Source organism: Danio aesculapii, chromosome 10 (assembly GCF_903798145.1).
Source record: "Danio aesculapii chromosome 10, fDanAes4.1, whole genome shotgun sequence".
NCBI lineage: Eukaryota > Metazoa > Chordata > Actinopteri > Cypriniformes > Danionidae > Danio > Danio aesculapii.
The window spans coordinates 42144747-42167475 of NC_079444.1; the positions used below are offsets into that span (position 1 = coordinate 42144747).

General features: G+C 37.0%; 1 protein-coding gene across 1 annotated transcript in view; it reads right to left on the bottom strand.

The window, feature by feature from the left end:
• tcf7l1a (transcription factor 7 like 1a) overlaps positions 1 to 22729 on the bottom strand; it is a 96236-nt gene that overhangs the window by 12227 nt on the left and 61280 nt on the right. The window contains exons 5-7 of the mRNA XM_056466446.1: positions 6655 to 6790; positions 3697 to 3799; positions 3447 to 3530 (exon numbers count right to left, since the gene is read on the bottom strand). Coding sequence (XP_056322421.1) covers positions 3447 to 3530; positions 3697 to 3799; positions 6655 to 6790 — 323 coding nt within the window. The remainder of the gene's footprint in view (positions 1 to 3446; positions 3531 to 3696; positions 3800 to 6654; positions 6791 to 22729) is intronic.

A 22729-nucleotide genomic window follows, 5' to 3' on the forward strand; every position in this document is an offset into this window, starting at 1 on the left:
AACTTGATGGACTGGAGGGATTGAATTGGATGGATTGAACTGGATAGATGAATTGAATTGGATAAAATGACTGGATAGAATTGGATAGATGGATGAATGGATTGAATTGGATGGATGGATGGGGTTGGATGGATAGACTTGATGGATGGATAGAATTGGATGGATTGACTGGACAGATGAATTGAATTGGATAGATAGATGGATTGAATTGGATGGATGGATTGAATTGGATGGATTGAACTGGACAGATGAATTGAATTGGATAGATGGATGGATTGAATTGGATGGATTGAACTGGACAGATGGATTGAATTGGATGGATAGATTGAATTGGATGGATTGAATTGGATAGATTGAATTGGATAGAATGAATTGGATGGATTGAATTGGATGGATTGAATTGGATGGATGGATTGAATTGGATGGATGGATTGAATTGGATGGATGGATTGAATTGGATGGATTGAATTGAATAGATTGAATTGGATGGATTGAAATAGATGAATGAATTGAATTGTACGGATAGACTGGATGGATGCATAGAATTGGATGAATTGAATAAATGCAATGAATTGAATAGATGTATTAAAATGGATGGATGGATAAATAGCACTGAGAGCACCTATTCTAGCAGCTGCCTCTGGAAAAGTGGGCTTTCAGACTCTCAGTTGCTAATACAATAGCAGCATTGCCACATTCCCAGATGAAAAAAACACCCAATCTGTGATTTGCGCTCTCTTGTTAAACGCATATTTCCACTGGACTTCAGCACTTCACTAAGCCACAAACCCAACGCAAGCAGAAACAGGTTCCTCTACAGCTACAAACCTACAAAAGCTGCAGAGTCGCATGATAAAGGTAAAAAAGCAGTAGTGGAAGATTAAAAAGACATGAAGATCTCATGCTGATCTGAGAAATGAACTCCAGCTTCTCTCAAGCATTATCTGAACGGGAAGACTATGATAAAATCCGGCATTAGAGAGCTTTCTATTCATCTGGAGTTTCAGAAAAGTGCTACTTCCACATAATGGCCCGCATATCTCTAGTGATTTGAAGAGGGGGAAAAGATGGCATAAAATGGAATAATTCAAACGCATGAGTTTCTGCAACAATAAGTCTCAGAGCATACAGGTATTCTTCAAATAAAGTCAGCTTGGCTGGATTTACTTGCTCGGAAGTTTGACAATGTGACATTTGCATAACATCATAATTATCAGATGCAAATGACAAACAAATGCTGAAGACAATTCAGGTAAAAGCAAGGAAATACCATTGAATATTTTCACTCTATAAACATATGGTGTCTGAACAAGACAATCACATCGCACCAGAATATCAAAAGTCCATGCTTAACATTGAAGAGTGATGTCTCTTAACTTATTTTTCATTAGTACACTCTAAAAACGTTGGGTTATTTATTACTCCCAATGGTTGAGTTAATAATATTTGGTTTTGGTATACTTTGTTGGGTTATTTTTAACCTTTATTGGGTTATTAATTAATAATTTAACTAGTCGGGTTGAATATTTGTTGCTTTGTTGGGTTATTTTTAACCTTTATTGGGTTATTAATTAATAATTTAACTAGTCGGGTTTAATGTTTGTTGCTTTGTTGGGTTATTTTTAACCTTTATTAGGTTATTAATTAATAATTTAACTAGTCGGGTTGAATATTTGTTGCTTTGTTGGGTTATTTTTAACCTTTATTGGGTTATTAATTAATAATTTAACTAGTCGGGTTGAATATTTGTTGCTTTGTTGGGTTATTTTTAACCTTTATTGGGTTATTAATTAATAATTTAACTAGTCGGGTTGAATATTTGTTGCTTTGTTGGATTATTTTTAACCTTTATTGGGTTATTAATTAATAATTTAACTAGTCGGGTTGAATATTTGTTGCTTTGTTGGATTATTTTTAACCTTTATTGGGTTATTAATTAATAATTTAACTAGTCGGGTTGAATATTTGTTGCTTTGTTGGGTTATTTTTAACCTTTATTAGGTTATTAATTAATAATTTAACTAGTCGGGTTGAATATTTGTTGCTTTGTTGGATTATTTTTAACCTTTATTGGGTTATTAATAATTTAACTAGTTGGGTTGAATATTTGTTGCTTTGTTGGGTTATTTTTAACCTTTATTAGGTTATTAACTAATAATTTACTTGTCGGGTTGAATATTTGTTACTTTGTTGGGTTATTTTTTACCTTTATTGGGTTATTAATTAATAATTTAACTAGTCGGGTTGAATATTTGTTGCTTTGTTGGGTTATTTTTAACCTTTATTGGGTTATTAATTAATAATTTAACTAGTCGGGTTGAATATTTGTTGCTTTGTTGGGTTATTTTTAACCTTTATTAGGTTATTAATTAATAATTTAACTGGTCGGGTTGAATATTTGTTGCTTTGTTGGGTTATTTTTAACCTTTATTAGGTTATTAATTAATAATTTAACTAGTCGGGTTGAATATTTGTTGCTTTGTTGGGTTATTTTTTACCTTTATTGGGTTATTAATTAATAATTTAACTAGTCGGGTTGAATATTTGTTGCTTTGTTGGGTTATTTTTAACCTTTATTAGGTTATTAATTAATAATTTACCTAGTCGGGTTGAATATTTGTTGCTTTGTTGGGTTATTTTTAACCTTTATTGGGTTATTAATTAATAATTTAACTAGTCGGGTTAAAAACTGCTTTCCACAGTTTATTTTTTGGAGGAAATGATGCACATATTTTAACCAACCAGGTTCTGCAGGTTGCAATGTCCTGAATTTAGGCTGCCAATCTTAAGCCAATTGGAGTGTTTTGGTTAAATTTAGAATTTCCCCAACCAGCACAGAGCCCGGGGGACCAGAGTGAGTGCTCCGACTTGGCCCCCCCTGGTTTAGCACGGTATTGAATACAATAAAATAGCATGATTTCATTACATATGATCATGAAGGAGTGTTTTCAAACACTCGACTGATGTTATAAAGAGAATTTAAAGTAAAAGTTCATCAGTAAATCTGTATGTAAACAAGCTCATAAACTGTATCACACATGTGCTATTGTAATAAATCAGTGCACAGACCGATAGGCTTTATCGTTATTTTTATAATAAGACTGTTTTTTTATTGTGGGCAGAATTGTGCAAGCGATAAGACATCGCCCATCCCTACTCATTAGCACTAAGCCCAATCACCTAAGTGGCACCTTTATCTGAGCAAGACAAACTAAATTGTACTGCATTAAAAAAAGCAGGTTTCCTCTCTGGAACATTATGCGGAGTGGAAAGAGAAAGGTACCAAGGCGCCATTATGGAGCGAAAACACATCAGCAGCTTCCTCTTCTCTTCCCCTTCAGGGAGGATTAGCACTGTCTGCATCTCAGGTCTAATTATAGATGTGAGTTCAACTTTAAATCATCACATTAGTGCAGAAAAACGAAAGCCAGCTCTCCGTTACATACCTAGACATGGAGGCGTTCATGGCGAGTGCAGGATAGGGGTGTCTGAAGCCTCCGGGAGGGATGGAGTACATATGCTGGCCTTGCCTAAAGATGGAGGAACAGCACTCAAATAAACCTTCTGAGGCACAATCAAGGACACGCAGATGCTCTTTCTGCTAAGAGAACTTTTAAAAATAGCTCCACATTTGATTACGTCATCAACCAGGGTGTAAAATAAGGTGTTTTTCAAGGTGACGTAGTTCAGACTTACTGAGGAACCAACCATCCAAGAGGGTGAGGGATCTGTCCGACTGCCCCAGGAGAGAGAGGATAATATGGAGACAGCTCTGAGGGGTGAGGGGTCCTTGGTATGCCTGTAGAAGCAATTGAAATATTTATTTAGATTATAAAACCATATCGCTCCCTCTTAAAGGGCAGCTATTATGCTGAAATGCTTTTATAAGGGGTTTAAACACAGTAGTTTGTCAGCAGTGTGTGAATATAACCTGCTTCTAATAGCAAACATGAATTAATTGTCTTTTTTATAATCAGACTTGATAAAAACAGTCTGCAGAAACACTTTGATTGACATCCTCCCTTTGTACGTGTCATCAGAGGGGGAAAGCCCCGCCCACTAGTGACCATTTCTTCCTCATTAGCATAAACAGCCCTGAGTGAGAAGCAGCCGTCCGCCATTGTAGTTTTTACCTGCTCACTGCTGAAAAAAATAAAGTAACTACACATCACAACAACGCGTAGCGCAAGCTGTGATTGGTCAGTTTGGTAGATATGACGAGTGTGGGCGGTGCTGAGAGTCGCGAGCCCGAGCGAGCAAGTGTTTACAGGCTTCGAGTCCCGTGAAGGAGCTCCAGATGGAAAATTTGTTTTGTGTTCACCTTATGATTAAAGTTGTTGCACGTCCGCCGGTTCCCGCCTCTGAATGAGCGAGTTTGAGCTACTTGTACATTCGGGTAGCGTTCAGAAAAAATAAAACACCTGCCATGAGGCTCGACACAGAGGAATATAACCTACTGCCAGTCAGCGTTTAGGAAGTGTTACTGCAGAGCAACACAAACAGCATGCAAAAGTATAAATGCACGACTACGTACAAGGTACACAGCAAATTCCTCTAGTGAAATTTCCCTTGTTCAGAGAGTATTTGGTCCCTCTTTAAATAAGGGCAAACAGGTTGGTAATAAGTAAAGCTGCTGTTTATTGAGTAGCTTAAGCTTTCTCTGCTGAGATTTTGAGAGAATCAATGTATTCTCTTTCAGCTGATTTCATCTAAGGCTGTGACTGAAGTCAGTCTTCTGTTTCTCTTCTGTGTTTGTTTATTAACAGCAGGTCTTCATCATCAGTGCTCAATCATCACCTAATTAATCCTTTCATAGTCTTGTTGACTTGAGTAACTTTAACTCAATTTAGAGAGAAACCAAATACCATCTAAACTGAGTAAGTTTTACTCTGTATGCGCTGTCGGTCACAGAAGTATAAATCAGCTTTAAGAGGCCTTATAAATGTCCAGTTTTAGGATGCACGAATTGAAAAGAAGGCTGCGAGTACAATCTTGAAATTAAAGTGACGGTCACGCACATACACACGCACACACAGACACACTCTAGGGACATCATAGACTTATTTACATCAAGTAAAAGGAATAACAAGTCTCCTTTAAAGGAATAGGAGTATTATGGCTGTTGTAGAACTTGCGATGCAGTTACTTGACCAAGAAATAGAAATAAAGTCTGAGCATCTTACTATTTGCCATTAATATTGTACTCTTAAATAAAAGGTAGTGTATTTGCATAACCGACCGCTAACTGTTTATGAGAAGCATGCATGTATAAGGCTGGATATTAGCAGAACATACACTTGTTTAACAAGCGTCTTACAGTTTTATGCAATATTACGGTTTTATGCATAAATTTAATTTGCATCTTTGGATGGAAACAGCTTTTTTTGTGCTGATTTTTGGTGACTTTTACGTCATTTTTTACTTTTATGCAAATATTGATCCTCAGGGCCAATATTCACAAAACATCTGGCAACTAAGAGCTCTGCAACAGAAGTTCAGCTAAGTTCGTTCATTCATTTTCCTTCGGCTTAGTCCCTTTAATAATCAGGGGTCGCCACAGCAGAATGGAACGCCAACTTATCCAGCATATGTTTTACACAGTGGATGCCCTTCCAGCTGCAACCCAGTACTGGGAAACATCCGTATAAACTCATTCACACACATACACTACAGACAATTTACTTTCTTCAATTCCCCTATAGCGGGAAAACCAGAGCAAACCCATGCCAACACGGAGAGAGCATGCAAACTCGAACCCGCAAACTTCTTGCTGTGAGGCGACAGTGCTAACTACTGAGACACTGTGTTTTTTTTGCTTGAAACCCAATCACAAAGCTGCTAAGACCAACTTTTACTTTCATAGACGGAAGTCTTAAGCGAGGAGTGAGGGCGAGGTTGAGCTTGTTGCTATGGATGATGTTCAGCATGGTTACTGTGCACAGTGATTGGCTGATGAGAAAGGGGGGTGGTCTCCGTCAGATTTATTCATAGAAATATTGTAGTTAAGCTAGGTCAAAGACTATAGAATACACAAGACATGACACTCGTCGAATGAAGTCCCGCCTTCTATTACGGAGCCAATCAGCGATCGATATAGCCGGACGATTCTCTGGGGGAGGAGCTCAGACCAGATGTGTGTTTCTGCAGTTTTTAAGTGATTCGAACAGTTACAAATAAAACTAAAGACATCATAGTTGTTTAATTTTATTGTTGATTCCTAATATGAAATTTAATCATAAGCTTGGCAATCCATTTTGGAGAATTTGATGTTTCCCCATTTAAACAGAATGCCCGGGAGGCGTTTCAAAGATGGCTGCCATGTGAAATGACTTGCCATAAAGGGAGCAATACTGTTGCAGTACAATTTAGTACCACTTGGCCAGTGTTTCCCAATCCTGTTCCTGAAGGTCCACCAACAGCACATATTTGGATGTCTCCCTTATCAGACCCATTAACTTCAGGTTTTGGAGTCTCTTCTAACGTTCTGATGAGCTGATTCAGGTGTGTTTGATTAGAAAGAGGTTGAAAATGTGTACTGTTGGTGTGCCTTCAGGAACAGGGTTGGGAAACGCTGCACTAGTGGCACCAAAATCATGCATTTCTCTTGTAACTCCATTTTTTTTTCCTTTTGTGAGCCCATTTGGTGGTTCTTACCAGTCTTTGGGTCAAGAATCTCCGGCGAGAGATGAGAAGGAGGCGTCCCCGGAGAGAAGTGTTCATTGCTGTAGGTGATCAGCGGTGTGAGCGGATGCACGTGATGGGGGTGTTGTACCACTGGCACCTTATTGGACTGAAAAACAAAATAAAATAAAGGTAAATATGAGTGTGCATGTTTAAACAAGCAAAAAGCCGACCAAAATGAAGAAAATAGCCATTAGACTTCATTACTGGTGAGCGGCGCCAGAGCGTTTTATAGAACAATGGGTCTCGGCTGCAGCGTTTACTTCTTTTCCCTTACTTCTCCCAAAGGAAAATAAACACCAGTTGGGCCTGCTAGGGGTGGGAGAATTCACACCTAACACCCCTGGCAGGCTCTTGTTTAGCATACTAGAAACGACAGAAAGATGTTTCCAGCTGCCATTCGCCGTAAATTGCTGCTGTTTTGAAAGGAAACGGTCGTGATGCGATCACTACACCTTCAGGGATCAATAGGTGTTGTAACAATCACTTTAGTGCTTCTCTTTGTGGCAAACCTTTAACACAGAATGAAATAACATTGAATTAAGTCTCTTAAAGAATAAAAAGATACAGGTAAGATGAAGTGACAAGCAATTTACTATAGAAAAAGGCAAGTGTTTTGGTTACATGTTGACTATTGTCAATGCCATGCTAACTGTTAGAACTGGGAGCCATCTTAATCTAAGGAGTCACATGATGATTCAGTAGATAACACGATCAAGCTAGACCAAACAGACCTTTAACAGACCAGGACCGTTTTCGAAAGTGTTAAACAAAGCATAACCAATAGATAAACCTACCATCCCAGGAATATCGTAAGTTAGGGGATGGAAAGGGGACAGAGTTCATTGGGCCCTGAGGCTATGAGGGGTGCTTATTCTCAGATTGGGATCCGAATTTGATCTTAACGCAAATTTTACTAAGGGAAGCACAAACCTGTGCATGTGACCCAGAATTACATTGTACCATCCTCCATTCAAGATCTTCAGGATTACTTGCAAATATCAGGCAGATCAGTGTTGGAGAAAGCCTGCATAATGATAAACAAAATTGGCTACTTCATGCTCTAGGCAAGGGGTGTCCAAACTCGTCCCTGGAGGGCCGGTGTCCTGCTGAGTTTAGCTCCAACTTGCTTCAACACACCTGCCAGGAAGCTATCTAGTATATCTAGTAAGAGCTTGATTAGCTGTTTCAGGAGTGTTTGATTAGGGTTGGAGCTAAGCTCTCCAGGACACCGCCCCTCCAGAACCAAGTTTGGACACTCCTGCTCTAGGCAAATGGTCTCAAACTCAATTCCTGGAGTGCCGCAACTCTGCACAGTTTAGCTCCAACCACCTCCAACTCAAACCTGCTTAATAGTCTCTAGAACACCTTGATTTTTTGGATCAGCTGTGTTTGATTAGGGTTGGAGCAAAACAGTGCAGAGCTGCGGCCCTCCAGGAATCCAGTTTGAGACCTATGCTCTAGGTTAATGTGACTGCTAAAGTGCTGCTTGAATATTTGGTTACTTGTAGGTCAGAATTAACCATGGACGAATAGGATTCTGATGAAGGCCTTGAGGCCAAATGTGGAAACTCATTTACCGTATGAACTCTCAGAGAGCATTATGGGTATTTTCTAGCCATTGAGTGTACATCGGTTGTGCACTCATTATTGCAGTGCATTGTGGGATTGATTGAGAGCACTTCAGATCATCCACTATGGTTTCAGAAACCAATTCAAATAGCTGTACTCTTAAATATCACACAATTTAATGATGTAATTTCAGCAAATTCAGCCACAGTCCTGCACTCAAATCCTAAACAAACATACCTGAACATGCTAATTACAGTATAAAAATCACGGTCACACGGCACTTTTTGCCCCATAGACTTGTGAATGCTGTAAGATGCAGACCAGAAACTTAAACTCGTGCAACAAGTTTCGTATGTTGCTGCGTTCGCATACAGAAATTTTAAATATGGAGCAATCACTCGGTTTATTAATGTCGAAACATCTTCTTTTATCCTAAACCTTTTTGCAGCACTGAATTTCAACAAAATATACGACAGAATTTCGCATGCTCAAACTGTAGTGTGACTGTGGTTTAACGTTTAAAGTACAGACAGGTCAGTTTTTAAATCAAAGTTGGATCAAAACTCTGCAGAACTCTTCATGGCTCTCCATAGCCCACAACGTGTCTAGTTTGTCATTGTGTACCAAAACTAGGGGTGTGTGCGATTAATCCAAATCGCATCCAAATCGAATTTACCCACAGTATGCGCATCTAAACAGAGCATGAGAACAGGAAACTGAATAGCCTGGGGGATGTTGAGCTCAGCACAGGAGGACTTGGGGCCAACTTTACTTTAGATACAGGAAGGCTGATGTATCGCAAAACCAGGTCATTTATAAGACCTGACAGTCACATATCTATTAGTCATATATCTAAAAGCGTGTGGTAAGCTTGAGGCATGTCGCTTCCTTCAGGATTGAATGTGCTTTGCGCTCGTGCTACTTTGTCATTACTCTGCGGCCATCAATGGTTTTTTAAGAGGATGACAAACTAACAAAACATTGCTGCAGCTCTGATACAAAAACCACTGCAGTGTTTGGGTGTTTTGTGTTTGTCTGAGGTAATCAGTCTACTAAAATATGTATATTCCATACAAAGTATGAAGCTGATCAGTCAGTTCTTGTCATGTGACTCATGGTGCGCTCACGGCATTCTTAAAGTAGCGATGTTTTCAACTGGGTGTGCAAAGGAATATTCGCGTGCATCACTCCCAATATGCACGCAAGCCTCTATCGGAAATAACGAACTTGTGCGTTGTCACTTGTGATGATTTTTATTTTTTGCTTTGTGTCTGTTTTAGAGACATGTTACAGGTCTTTAATAAAGATCATTTGGAAATAGGTTTCAGATTCACACTGAAACGTCTGTGTGTGTGTCAAAATCGTGATTAAAATCGAAATCGCAATATTGTTCAAGAAAATCGTGATAGGTTTCTTTTGCCCATTTTGCACAGCCCTAACCAAAACCTTAAATACATTTACATATCTCCAGCTGAGCGATAACTCAAGCCCTTTTAAGCACTCAGTCATGGAAGGTCATTTTACCACCCACTTTATAACTTATATTAGCATATAATTTACTAGCATACGTCCAGAAGCCGAACGAACATAAATACAGCAGTAGCACTATAATAATATCAGAAGCAGCACTGCAGTGATGTGTACACAAGCCAATGCAAGGTGGTAGACTGAATGGGCTTCTTGTTGGCTCAGGACGTCACAAGGGAGCGAGAGTGGAGAATGCCGTCTTGTTTCCTCCATGCTAACCTTCCCCCCACCTCTATGTAGGCAGTGGGTTTGACCTCTGCTCCAACCAGCACTCTGCGAACATGAACAAGGCTTGCATTGAAACCAGACTGCCTCTCGTTTCCCACAGTCCAAACACATCCAGATCTCTGCCTTGCCCCCTTTCTACTCTATTTATCAGTCTGTCCATAATTTAGCATTGTGTTTGGGGAGGAGAGTAGAGTCTGACTTTTGGAAATGCCGCAAGACTTTTAAAGGCCTTCAAAGGAGTGTTTTAAAGTTCTGTCAGTGGGTTGATTGAAATAGAAAGGTAGAGGACAACATGCAACATGCTTGTCCAAAGATGATTCTGAAATCGTCCCCTATACCCTTAAATAGTGCACAGTTTAAAGACGCCTCTCATATGGAGAATGAAGTCACATGCATTGCTCAGGTGTGAGTTTTTCACAGACTTCAACAGACTGTAAAATTTTGATGGTTCTGTGGGTCTCGTCTATCAAATCTGAGCTTTATTTTGTATTTTCTATCGGATTCGGATCAGGTGATTGGCTGGGCCATTCTACAGCTTGATTTTCTTTCTCTGAAAGCATTCGAGAGTCTCCTTGGCTGTGTTTTGGATCATTGTCTTGCTGAAATGTCCATCCTGGTTTGATCTTCATCATCTGCTAATGTAGATGTTGGACTGAAGCAGCTGATGTTCAATTACACTAAGGAATGGTAGAGGATTGCTGAAGAACTACTGAGAGATTTCAGCTGCTGTCTTGGCTTTCACTGCCGAACTACACCTCCCTTTCTTCAAGTGTTCAATATTTTTGTCCTGCGTCATTTCCGTTAGTTACACAACTTCATTTGTAAACTAATTAGTTTTGTTTTCTTTGCATATATAGATTTCTTTGTTACCAACATCCGGGGAAAATTTCAAGTCAACAGCACCTTTAGAAATCTGTATGATTGTCAAACAAAGACAAAATACAAACACGTAAAATGAACAATTGATTGTATTTTAAAACCTTAACTTCAGAACAGTTTGAACTGATCTCTGAACATTATTATTCAGCTATTCTTTTCTATGGTCAACTTTTTAAATAAATAAATATAAATAAAATCCACTGCCTGGCAAAAAAAGAAAGAAAACAATTCGCTAAACATTAACCACAATTGAAACACCAGTAAAATAATAAAACAGTGGCGAGCATGGGAAGTGTTTCAATCAGCAGAAATATTACCTAAATTATCAGCTTAAACATATTGGTAAGGCCAGACAGAATCTGCTGACAGTTTTTGCTATTTCTGCAGAGAATTTTGTAAAAAAATCTGCAGATTTATGCGGAATGATTTTAGGAGTATCATAACTAATAACTTAATATATCAAATAAAATATAATACATTTTCAATTTTTTATGTTTACAATGCAAATCCAATTAGATCTCCTTGTTTGGTAAACAAAGCAAGTCTATCATATAATATATCTACTAAAAGACAGAAGATATTACTTTATAAACTGTATTGTAAATAAATCATATCAACATTTTAATATTACTATTATTATATCAATAATATTAGTGAAGTGAATTTAAAAACTGATTAAATATAAATTTACACACATTTACACAGGGCTCTATTTTGACGATCCATGTGCAAAGTGCAAAGCGCAGGGCGCAAACGCATTAAGGGCGTGTCAGAATCCACTTTTGCTAATATAAGGACAGAAAAATCTGCTTTGCGCAGTGGCGTATGGTCTAAAAGGGTTGAGCTTATTTTCTTAATGAGTTATAGGTGTGTTTTGAGAATAAACCAATCAGAGTCTCATCTCCCATTCCCTTTAAGAGTCAGTTGCGTCGCGCCATAGCGCACTTGCTATTTACATGACGGACTTTGTAAGAGTAAAACTAAACCCTTCACTAGAGAGAATACAGTTAAACAGAGCATCTGCAGCGTGACAATGAGAGATGAGCCTCCTCATTGTTTACTTTCTTGTACGCACAGACATCTATTAGCCTATAAATAATTAATTTAGTTTGTTAAGCGCAAAGATTCGAAACTATTTCTAAATTCAGTTCTAATCTCCAGCAAAGGAATAAATGAACAATAATAATGAAGCGTGTTCAAAAAACTAAGGTATATCCAAACACACAAATATAAATATGCATATAATAAATAATACTGCTAATAATAATAACATTATAAAAAAGCAAATTGTTATGAATAAACTGAAAAAGCCCCCAAGATGAAAGTTTGGTTTTTATATTTATGTAGGCTAGAAAATAATATGTTTTGTAATATTTTAATCCTTTATGTTTATATTCTATATATCCTTATTATATCCTATATATATCCTTAATATTTTAATTCTTTTTCATTTGTAAAGATATTTGTGTATTGCTGTACATCCTGTCTGTATTAAGCAATGTATAAGCGAGGCGCATAACTAACGCGCTCTGTGCTGGACAATAGACCGGCTTTGATCTGGTCTATAGAGCAGTCTATTAAAGTTTCTCAAAATAGCAACGCGCCAGCAATGCGCCTCAACACGCCTCCTTTTTTTAGATCAGAACACCTACGGGAGCACATATAAGTGTAAATGCATTTGCTATTTAAACAGCGTGGCGCAAAACGTCAAAACGACTCTTGCGCCAAGCTGAAACTAGCAAACAACAATTGCGTCGCGCCTTACGCCACATTGCGCCGGGTGTATGATAGGGCCCATAGACTCAATGATGAGCTAAAAATCTGCGGAAATCTGCATAATTCTGTGTGCGCAGATTGCTTGTGGATCTAGATATCGACCTAATTTTGTTGTAGGACCAATAATGATAACATTAAAAATGGCATTTATTGATCAATAATGATATGGTCGCTAATATATCATGCATACAAAGATCTGACAGTATCAAATTTTCTTGTTGCGATTAATCGCTGAAGCGTTTATCACGATATACCGCATTATTGCAATATTGAGCTAAAGTGCAAAAAAGGTTACGTTAACTCTTAAAATAACCCCAAAATTACTTAAATAACTTAAAGTAAACAAATGTTTTAATCTAATTAAATTGCAAAAGTATTATAAGTGCAACAGATAACACATTACAATCAAGTCTCATTAGTAAATGTTAATTAATGGATTCAAATCAACAGCAAGACAAAGCCAGTTTCTCTTCAAAATGGGTTTAAAAATTTGTAAACTGCTTTCATTCTAGCCAAAATAAAGCAAATAATACTTTCTCCGGAAGAAAAAATATTATAAATACTGTGAAACATTCCTTGCTCTGTTAAACATCATTTGAAGATCAAATTAAAAGTAGGGCGAATAATTTTAGCCTAATTAGCCATTGAGCCTAATGGTCTCTTTTGCTGTCCTACTGCCAAGAATCCCCGCTGTGTCAACACGCCAGCCGTTTTTCCTCCGACACCAACATCCCAAGCGTAGTCTGCCGCCAGACTGGGCCCCGTGCCCTCGTAACAAACAGGCTGGATGGGACCGGCCGGCTCCAAGAATCCAACGCATCCATATCAACACTCGCTCCGAGTCCTCCAGTTTGTTGTTTGAGAGGGCGCTGCAAGAATGCAAGTGTCCACAAGACTAACACAACATGAGTCTTAAATGAAGGACTGAGGGGGAAAACACAGTATGGTGGGGGATTGAAAACATATGCACGCTGAGTCACTGGGCTGGTAAAGGGAATGACACGGCAACAACAGCTATTCTCAACCAAATACTCTGAGCGGAGTAGTTTTAGAGTCTTTTTTTACAGTGTAATTCATTATTAATGGCATCCTAACATTAATTTTCCTTCAGCTTAGCCCCTTATTTATCAGGGATCGCCACAGCGGAATGAACCAACAACTATTCCAGCATATATTATTCCAGCAACTCACTTACAGCGCATGTCTTAAGACTGTGGGGGAAACTGGAGCCCCCGGAGAAAACCCACGGCAACATGGGCAGAACTCCACACAGAAATACCAACTGGCCCAGCCGGGACTGGAACCAGCGACCTTCTTGCTGTGAGGCAACAGTGCTAACCTCTGAGCCACCCATAACAAGTTACTTTATAACTAAATACCCCCAACGCTGTGCAGGAATCCTCATTTAGACTGCAGAACTAGGTTTGTTTCTTCTTCAATCGCGATCTGTCATCGGTTGCATGGATCTTTTTGTTCAAACAAGCCCCAAAAAGGGCGAAGCCTGATAAATCTCTCTAAATCCACTTTTGTAAGTTGGTCTGTAGGTGGAGAAGACGCCTGACCAGCACAACAGTGAGAAACAGCTGACAAAACAGCAATCCAAACAGAAAGACTGAGTCATTGTGTAAACACCGTTTCACCTTTTGTATCTCAAAGCTAAATGACATTAACTATGGAGTTGTCAAGCATGTGTTTACCAGTTTTGCTAGCTCAGTCTTTCCCCACCAGAACACTATAGAAAATCATACTCTAGTAAAAGTACTATGGCTTGTAGTGCAAGCAGAGTAAAAGTATGAGTTGTAAACACTACTTAAAGTATGAGTAAAAAGTAGCTCTTCGAAAAAGTCCTCAAGAGTATTAAGTATTAGACTGTAAAAATTACTCCACCTTATAATTTGCATATTAAAAATGCAGCTGACATTAGTGCCATTTTTTAAGGGTCTTTTCTAAGATGATTTCCAAGTCATGGCGTATACATTTCAAATGCAATATTAATTTAGTGAAAGCATGCTACATTAATATGTGCATCATAATAAGCTGATGCAGAGTGAAATCTGTTCAACATAAGAGGTAAAGGTCTAGCTGTGCGGATATGTTGATGTTCAGGTTATGACATTTAATGCCTGACTAACAAGAGTGTCCAGCAGGAGGCGCCAAAATCCAAGTAGCACAGATTGAATACATGCAGGTTGTGTGAAAACGTAATATTCTGTAGTGCGTTTAATGATTGTTTAAGGCCATTTGGTGACTTCAGTGCTACAGTCAACATATTCATCTTCATCATCATCATCTAAACAGACTCTTAGTCATTGTGTAAAATGAAATATTAATTTGATGAAAGCATGTTACGTTAATATGTGCATCATAATAAGCTGATGCACGGAGTGAAATCTGTTCAACCTAAGAGGTAAAAGTCTAGCTGTGTGGATATGTTGATGTTCAGGTTATGATCTTTGACCCCTGACTAACAAGAGTGTCCAGCAGGAGGCGGCAAAATCCAAGTAGCACAGATTGAATACATGCAGGTTGTGTGAAAACGTAATATTCTGTAGTGCGTTGAATTATTGTTTAAGGCCATTTGGTGACTTCAGTCCTACAGTCAACATATTCATCTTCATCATCATCATCTAAACAGACTCATTGTGTAAAATGAAATATTAATTTGATGTAAGCATGTTACATTAATATATGCATCATAATAAGCTGATGGAGAGTGAAATCTTTTCAACCTGAGGTAAAAGTCTAGCTGTGCGGATATGTTGATGCTCAGGTTATGACATTTGACACCTGACTAACAAGAGTGTCCAGCAGGGGGTGCCAAAAACCAAGCAGCACAGATCAAACACATGCAGTTTGTGTGAAAACGTAACATTCTGTAGTGCGCTTAGTGATTGTTTAAGGCCATTTGGTGATTTCAGTCCTCATACAGTGGATATTTTCATCTTCATCATCATCTAAACAGACTGAAAATGAAATATTAATTTAATAAAAGCACATTACATTCATAAATGCACCTATAATAAGCTGATGCTTTACAAGCGGAGTGAAATCTGCGTAACCTTAGAGGTAAAAATCTAGCTGTGTGGATATATTGACGCTCAGGTTATGATCTTTGACCTGTGACTAAAAAGCTGTGAGTGTCCAGCAGGTGGCACCAAAAACAAGCAGCACAGATAAAATAATACATGCAGTTTGTGTGAAAACGTAACATTCTGTAGTGTGTTTAGTGATTGTTTAAGACCATTTGGTGATTTCAGTCCTCATACAGTCGATATTTTCATCTTCATCATCATCTAAACTGACTCTCAGTCTGTGTAAAATGTGATATTAATTGAATAAAAAGGCACATTACATTAATATATGCACCTATAATAAGCCGATGCACTTACATGCGGAGTGTAATCTGTGTAACCTAAGAGACAAAAATCTAGCAGTGTGGATATGTTGCTGCTCAGGTTATGATCTTTGACCCCTGACTAACAAGAGTGTCCAGCAGGAGGTGCCAAAAACCAAGCAGCACAGATCAAACACATGCAGTTTGTGTGAAAACGTAACATTCTGTAGTGCGCTTAGTGACTTTTTAAGGCCATTTGGTGATTTCAGTCCTCATACAGTCAATATTTTCATCTTCATCATCATCATCTAATCAGACTCTCAGTCATTGTGTGATGATTTTGCAATTTCTTTGACAATTCTTTACATGGTACATGTTTGCTGCATTTATTAAACCTAAGCGTCTTGAGGTCAGTCTGTCTGATGCAATTTTTCTAGGAGCGATTTGATTGGACAGGAATCACCAGATTGATTATTCTACTCAGCCAATCACTGCAGACAAGAAAATATAAACATTCAAAAGTAGTGACTACAGGTTTAAAGTGGGGCTTTAAAATCAAAATCTCGATTAATTGAACATTTTAACTCGATTATGATTAATGAATGTTTATTTTATTTGTTTGTGTTATTTTTTTGCCCTCACAGTTCACTGATAAGTTTTGTACAATAAATATGCTCACATATTACAAGTGAGAGACTTTTGAATTAAGGTTACCTGATTTTAAAATACTTGAAGGAAATTCAATTATTTAAAATAATTGAAGGACCTACTATCTATGATTATTTACTGAACATCAACGTCGAACAACTGAAATTAATACACACATTGACTAAAATCAAGTCATTTTTTTCTTATAAAAAAGTGAAAACAAATAACTTGCACTTTTGGAAACGAAATTAATTATTTTCAATGTTTTCAAAAGTTGAAAATATAATTTTAATGTAAATAATTTTATTGTAATAGAAAATATGCAGTCTCAGGGTATATTTGGCGCAGCTTCCAATCATCGGCAACGTAATGCAAACATGCAATGTTTAGTTACACTTTGAGAGGTGCGCGGGTATGTGCCGGAACATACTTGTGCATTCGACGCAGAAGTATACATCAGCCTTAACAGAGCGGGGTCACATGACTCCACACACGGTAGGGAAAGTAATTAAAAATTTGACCTGGAAAAATTTGATTGGTTATAGGCTCTTAATTTCAATTTCGAATACTTTCCGATTAATCGCCCAGCCCTGGTTTAAAGTGTAGTAATAATACTGATACAGCACTAAAAATGTACTCAAAGTAAATTTTAACTATTAGTAAAGTACAATTCCTGGGAAAACCTACTCAATTACATTAATTTAAGTATTTGTAATCAGTTACTTTATATCACTGTTTGCCTAAAACAGTTTTCCTAAAAACATACAGCTAAAGTCAAAATTATTCGCCCTTCTGTGAATTTTAATTTTATTTTTTAAATATTTCCCAAATGATGTTTAACAGAGCAAGGAAATTTTCACAGTATTTCCGATAATATTTTTTCTTCTGGAGAAAGTCTTTTTTGTTTTATTTCGGCTAGAATAAAAGCAGTTTTTAATTTTTTAAAAACCATTTTAAATTCAATATTATTAGCCACCTTAAGCTATATTTATTTTCGATAGTCTACAGAACAAACCACTGTTATACAATAACTTGCCTAGTTTACCTAATTACCTAGTTAAGCCTTTAAATGTCACTTTAAGCTGAATACTACTATCTTGAAGAATATCTAGTCAAATATTATGTACTGTCATCATGGCAAAGATAAAATAAATCAGTTATTAGAGATGAGTTATTAAACTATTATGTTTAGAAATGGAGGGCTAATAATTCTGACTAACTGTATGTACGAAACAAAGTGCGTGGTCAGCGTTCTACACCTGCTGATCAATCTGTTGCTCTTCTAGCAAAGAAAACCCGCCCAAAGACGACTTCTGGTGCCACCACATGGAGCTGTTAAACTTGGAGTCCTGCTAAAACAAGCACATTGTGGAGCAAGAAGCAAATGTGGCATGTTGTTGTTGTTTTTTCTTTCTCTTGGCTTCACCTCCTCCATCTCTGACTTGAGTTACTGAGCAAACAGGCGTTTGAGCAAGAGGGATCAGGACACAATGAACGGCTTTAGCGCTGGAAGAATGAGAGGCTAAATACAGATTTAAAAGGAGGATCATGAAATAGTGCAGAGGAGAGGACAAGCCAAAACTAGCAGTATGAGCCGAGCAGTACAATGGAGTGCAATTTACAATAATCACCATGTAGAGGGTAAGGGATACACATGGGTTTGACTTGGGTTTTAGAGTCATCAATAGCGGTGTTTCCATCCATCTAATTATATGTGCATTTAGAAATATCGTAAAAAAAAAAAAAGACAAAATTCGCATACATTTTAGAGATGCTCATTAAAATCACGAGCGCAGAAGTGAGTTGGACAAACTTGTTATCCGCTAAGAAAAAATGAGCATAAACTATGATGAATACACATTTACTGAATAAATTCCAGCATGTGCCTCAGTAAAGTCATGTGATTTTGTTTGAACAGATGATGTGATGATAAAAATGTGTGTTGGGATTTCTAGCACAATGTAAAACACCTGAAATGTTGTCCTGCTCATTTTTAAAACCCCTCAGCTAAAGTCCATCATCACAGTGGTTCAGTATTATTATGGTGGCTTCCATCGTCTGAGACTTTTAAAGTGTATCTCCTCCTAAACTGTTCAAGCTATATCCTTCAAACTTCCTTAAAATCTTCAAACTGGTCTGACTCTGGTGGCTATATCTTTTCTAACTGATCCGACTTTCGGTTTTATGAAAAATGACCCAGAAATTTCCAAAAAGTTCCATTGACTTTACATTGGGTCAAACTTTATGTGCTCATAACTCTGCATCAGACTGTCCTACAGAAGCAAGAATGACATCATTTAACTCAGTCTTAACAAGCAGCCAATCACTGATGACTTTTTAAATTCGTAGCCACTCCCTAGCAACCAATTTCGGCACCCTAGCAACTGTCCCATAGACTTCCATTGTAGAAGACTGTCATTGACCTAACACTGGATCAAACCTTGAGCTCATAACTCTGCATCACACTGTCCCGCAGATGTAAGAATGGCCTCATTTAATCCAGTCTAGCCAGCAGCCAATCACTCATGACTTTTTAAATTCGTAGCCACTCCCTAGCAACCAATTTCAGCACCCTAGCAACTGTCCCATAGACTTCCATTGTAAAAGGCTGTCAATGACTTAACATTAGATCAAACTCTGTGAGCTCATAACTCTGCATCAGACTGTCCTACAGACCAAAGTCTGGCCTCATTTAACTCAAGCTAGAGAGTAGCCAATCATTGATGACTTTTAAACATGATAGCCACGCCCAAACAACCACTTACAACACCCTAGCATTTGTCCCAAAGACTGTGACTAGCTGTTCTAACACATGCTAATTATTCTAACATGCTACTCACATGCTAATGTTGCTAGAGATATGCTAGCAACATGCTAGCACATACTAGTTTATGCTAGAAACATGCTGATTGATGCTAAAATCATGCTAGTTATTATTCTATTATTATTATTCCCTCCAGAACTGTCCTGATCCTCTGTCTGCACTCCCAAGACCGTCTCACGCCTCTAAAAGCCACCACATTGTGTTCACTGCATTTTATCTTTATCTTCTATGGCAAAACTCATTTATATATATATAAAAAGGCCCAAAGTGGCGTCTTCTACCACAGTTAACTCCATTTTTCTGTAATATTTGGCGCCACCTTATGAGCAAGTAACGATTTTGTTCTCTTTGATTCATCTGTGCATGTGTTATGCCATATTCCAGTTTTTGCATCAGTCTAATTCAGATCTTTGGATGAAATATTGCTACTATGTTTGGGATTTTAAGTTATATGCAGTTTGTTTGACATAACTTTCCATCCTCATACTTATAAATGGAGGCTTCGACGACTTTAATTGAGAAACTAAACATCACATGATGCCTCCATCTGTTTTTTTTGTTGTTGCAGAAACACATTTCCCATGAGCACGGACATCATGTCTTCACTAAGACACATCGATTGTCAATGTTATTAGCCGGCAATTTAAAGGGAATTCGCATTTGTAATCAGATTTTTGAAAACAATCTGAAAATTGCTTCTGGACTCGTGACTAAAGCTTGGTTGGGACTTTATTAGTTTATAATAAACCATCGATTCATGACTGGGCCTAATGCGTGTGCATGCCTTCAAGATGGACTAAGCTTTGCTGTTGCTAATGTAAGTGTTTGCTAAACATAGTGACTGAGTGAGGTTTTGCACTTGTGATATCATTGTAATACTATTTAAGATCAGATACAAGAGTGTTTGTGCTTACAACATGATGCACTGTGTTTATTACTGTGAAGTTCGAGGATTAGCATCAGAATTAGCTTTAATCCTGCTGACCAGAAAAGCCATTCAGATAAACTACTTTAAACTAAGAGATTGTTCGTTTTTAGTGTAAAAAGAGGAGGACGGGGCCTTAAAAAGACACTGTCAGAGTCTGAAAGATTGCCATAAAAACACAATAATGTTTTTTTTAGACAATACTGAGCTTTTAAAAAGCAAAAATGATCAGTCATCCTGGGAAATTTAAGATTTTTTCAACACATTTTAATGACAAAAGTTAAAGACTAATTTTTAATAACTAATTTCTTTTGTATTTGCCATGATTGAAGTACACAATATTTACTAGTGATTTTGTAAGGGACTAGTATTCAGCTTAAAGTGACATTTAAAGTCTTAGCTAGGTTAATTATGTTAACTAGGCAGGTTAGGATAATTAGGACATTTCATTTATATTTATATACCAGGCTAATTATATTTACCTTAAACCTGGTGCCAGATCAGTCTCAAAAAAAATACATTTACAAAATAAAATTTATACATCTACAACATATTTCACATTCACTAAATACAATTTGTAAATAAAAAAATTAAAAAAACACAATTAACAAATACGCAAACCCAATTCATTAATTGGATTCATTTGCATTTTTTATATATATTATATATTAACAAAGCAAGGAAATTATATATATATATATTATATATTAACAAAGCAAGGAAATTATATATATATATTATATATTAACAAAGCAAGGAAATTATATATATATATTATATATATTAACAAAGCAAGGAAATTATATATATATATATATATATATATTATATATTAACAAAGCAAGGAAATTATATATATACATATTAAATATTAAAAAAGCAAGGAAATTTTCACAGTATGTCTGATAATATTTTTTCTTCTGAAGAAAGTCTTATTTGTTTTATTTCGGCTAGAATAAAAGCAGTTTTTAATTTTTAAAAAAACATTTTTAGGTCATATTATTAGCCCCTTTAAGCTAATTTTATTTCGATAGTCTACAGAACAAACCATCATTATACAATAACTTGCCTAATTACCCTAACCTGCCTAGTTAACCTAATTAACCTAGTTAAGCCTTTAAAAGTCACTTTAAGCTGTATAGAAGTGTCTTGAAGAATATCTAGTCTAATATTATTTACTGTCATCATGGTAAAGATAAATTAAATCAGTTATTAGAAATGAGTTATTAAAACTATTATGATTAGAAATGTGTTGAAGAAATCTGCTCTCCGTTAAACAGAAATTGGGAAAAAAATAAACAGGGGGGCTAATAATTCTGACTTCAAGTGTATATACACATACACACTTTTTAACATAGCATATTTCAAAATAACCCAGTATTACCATGAGATTAGGGCTGCACAATATATGATTAAGCATCGATATTGTAATGTGATCATTCGCAATAGTCACATTGCACATCGTATTATAATTTGCATGGGCTTTTGATGCATGTGATTGTATAAAGTTTTTAAAAATATTCAGGGATACATTTTTTTTTACCATTTGTGACTTTAACTACGATTAATTTTATTGAATTATTTTTATCATTCAGTTACTGTACATGAACACTGTTAGACTCAGGAAACGATAAAACACTTTATATTTCAATCATCGCTTTTTCTTGATTGTTTTGTTATGCATGAAAACACAACACATGCAAATGCACACATGCACAGACCCTAACGAAAATGTGTCAGAGAGAGTACCCTAAAAAGTTTATAGGTTGCTTATTAGATTTTATGGAGATGCAAATAGTAAACGTTAATTCATCAATCTCTGACTAAACATGTGCATGAAAATACTCGACCACATATGCAAATACTGAAACGCACAGCAAATAGCACCAACAACATTGAAAATGTGTGACTCCAAAAAGTTTATAGATTGTTTATTAGATTTTATGGAGTTGCACTCCCGCTGCAGAATCATCCCAATTGATCAAAACATTATCAATTCTTTCCAAATAGAGATATTAGGTCATCTGGAGAAATTATATCCCTATCGCAATATATATATATATCCCAATGTTAGATTTTTCCAATATCGTGCAGCCCTGCATGTGATACATGAATCATGGCAATGCCACAGATCTCTTTGTATCAATTTGGACTCTAGAACAGCTTACAGAAGAGCGAACAAGGCTTGAGTTCCCACACCGCCTCACACATCACCTGCGCTTCTCCTCTGGTTTGATGTTTTATTCATGCGCTCTGGCTCCAGATGCATTGTATAGGAGGCGATGTGAAGAGGTGGGCTCTCTGCTGCAATATCACACTCGCAGGGATGCCAATG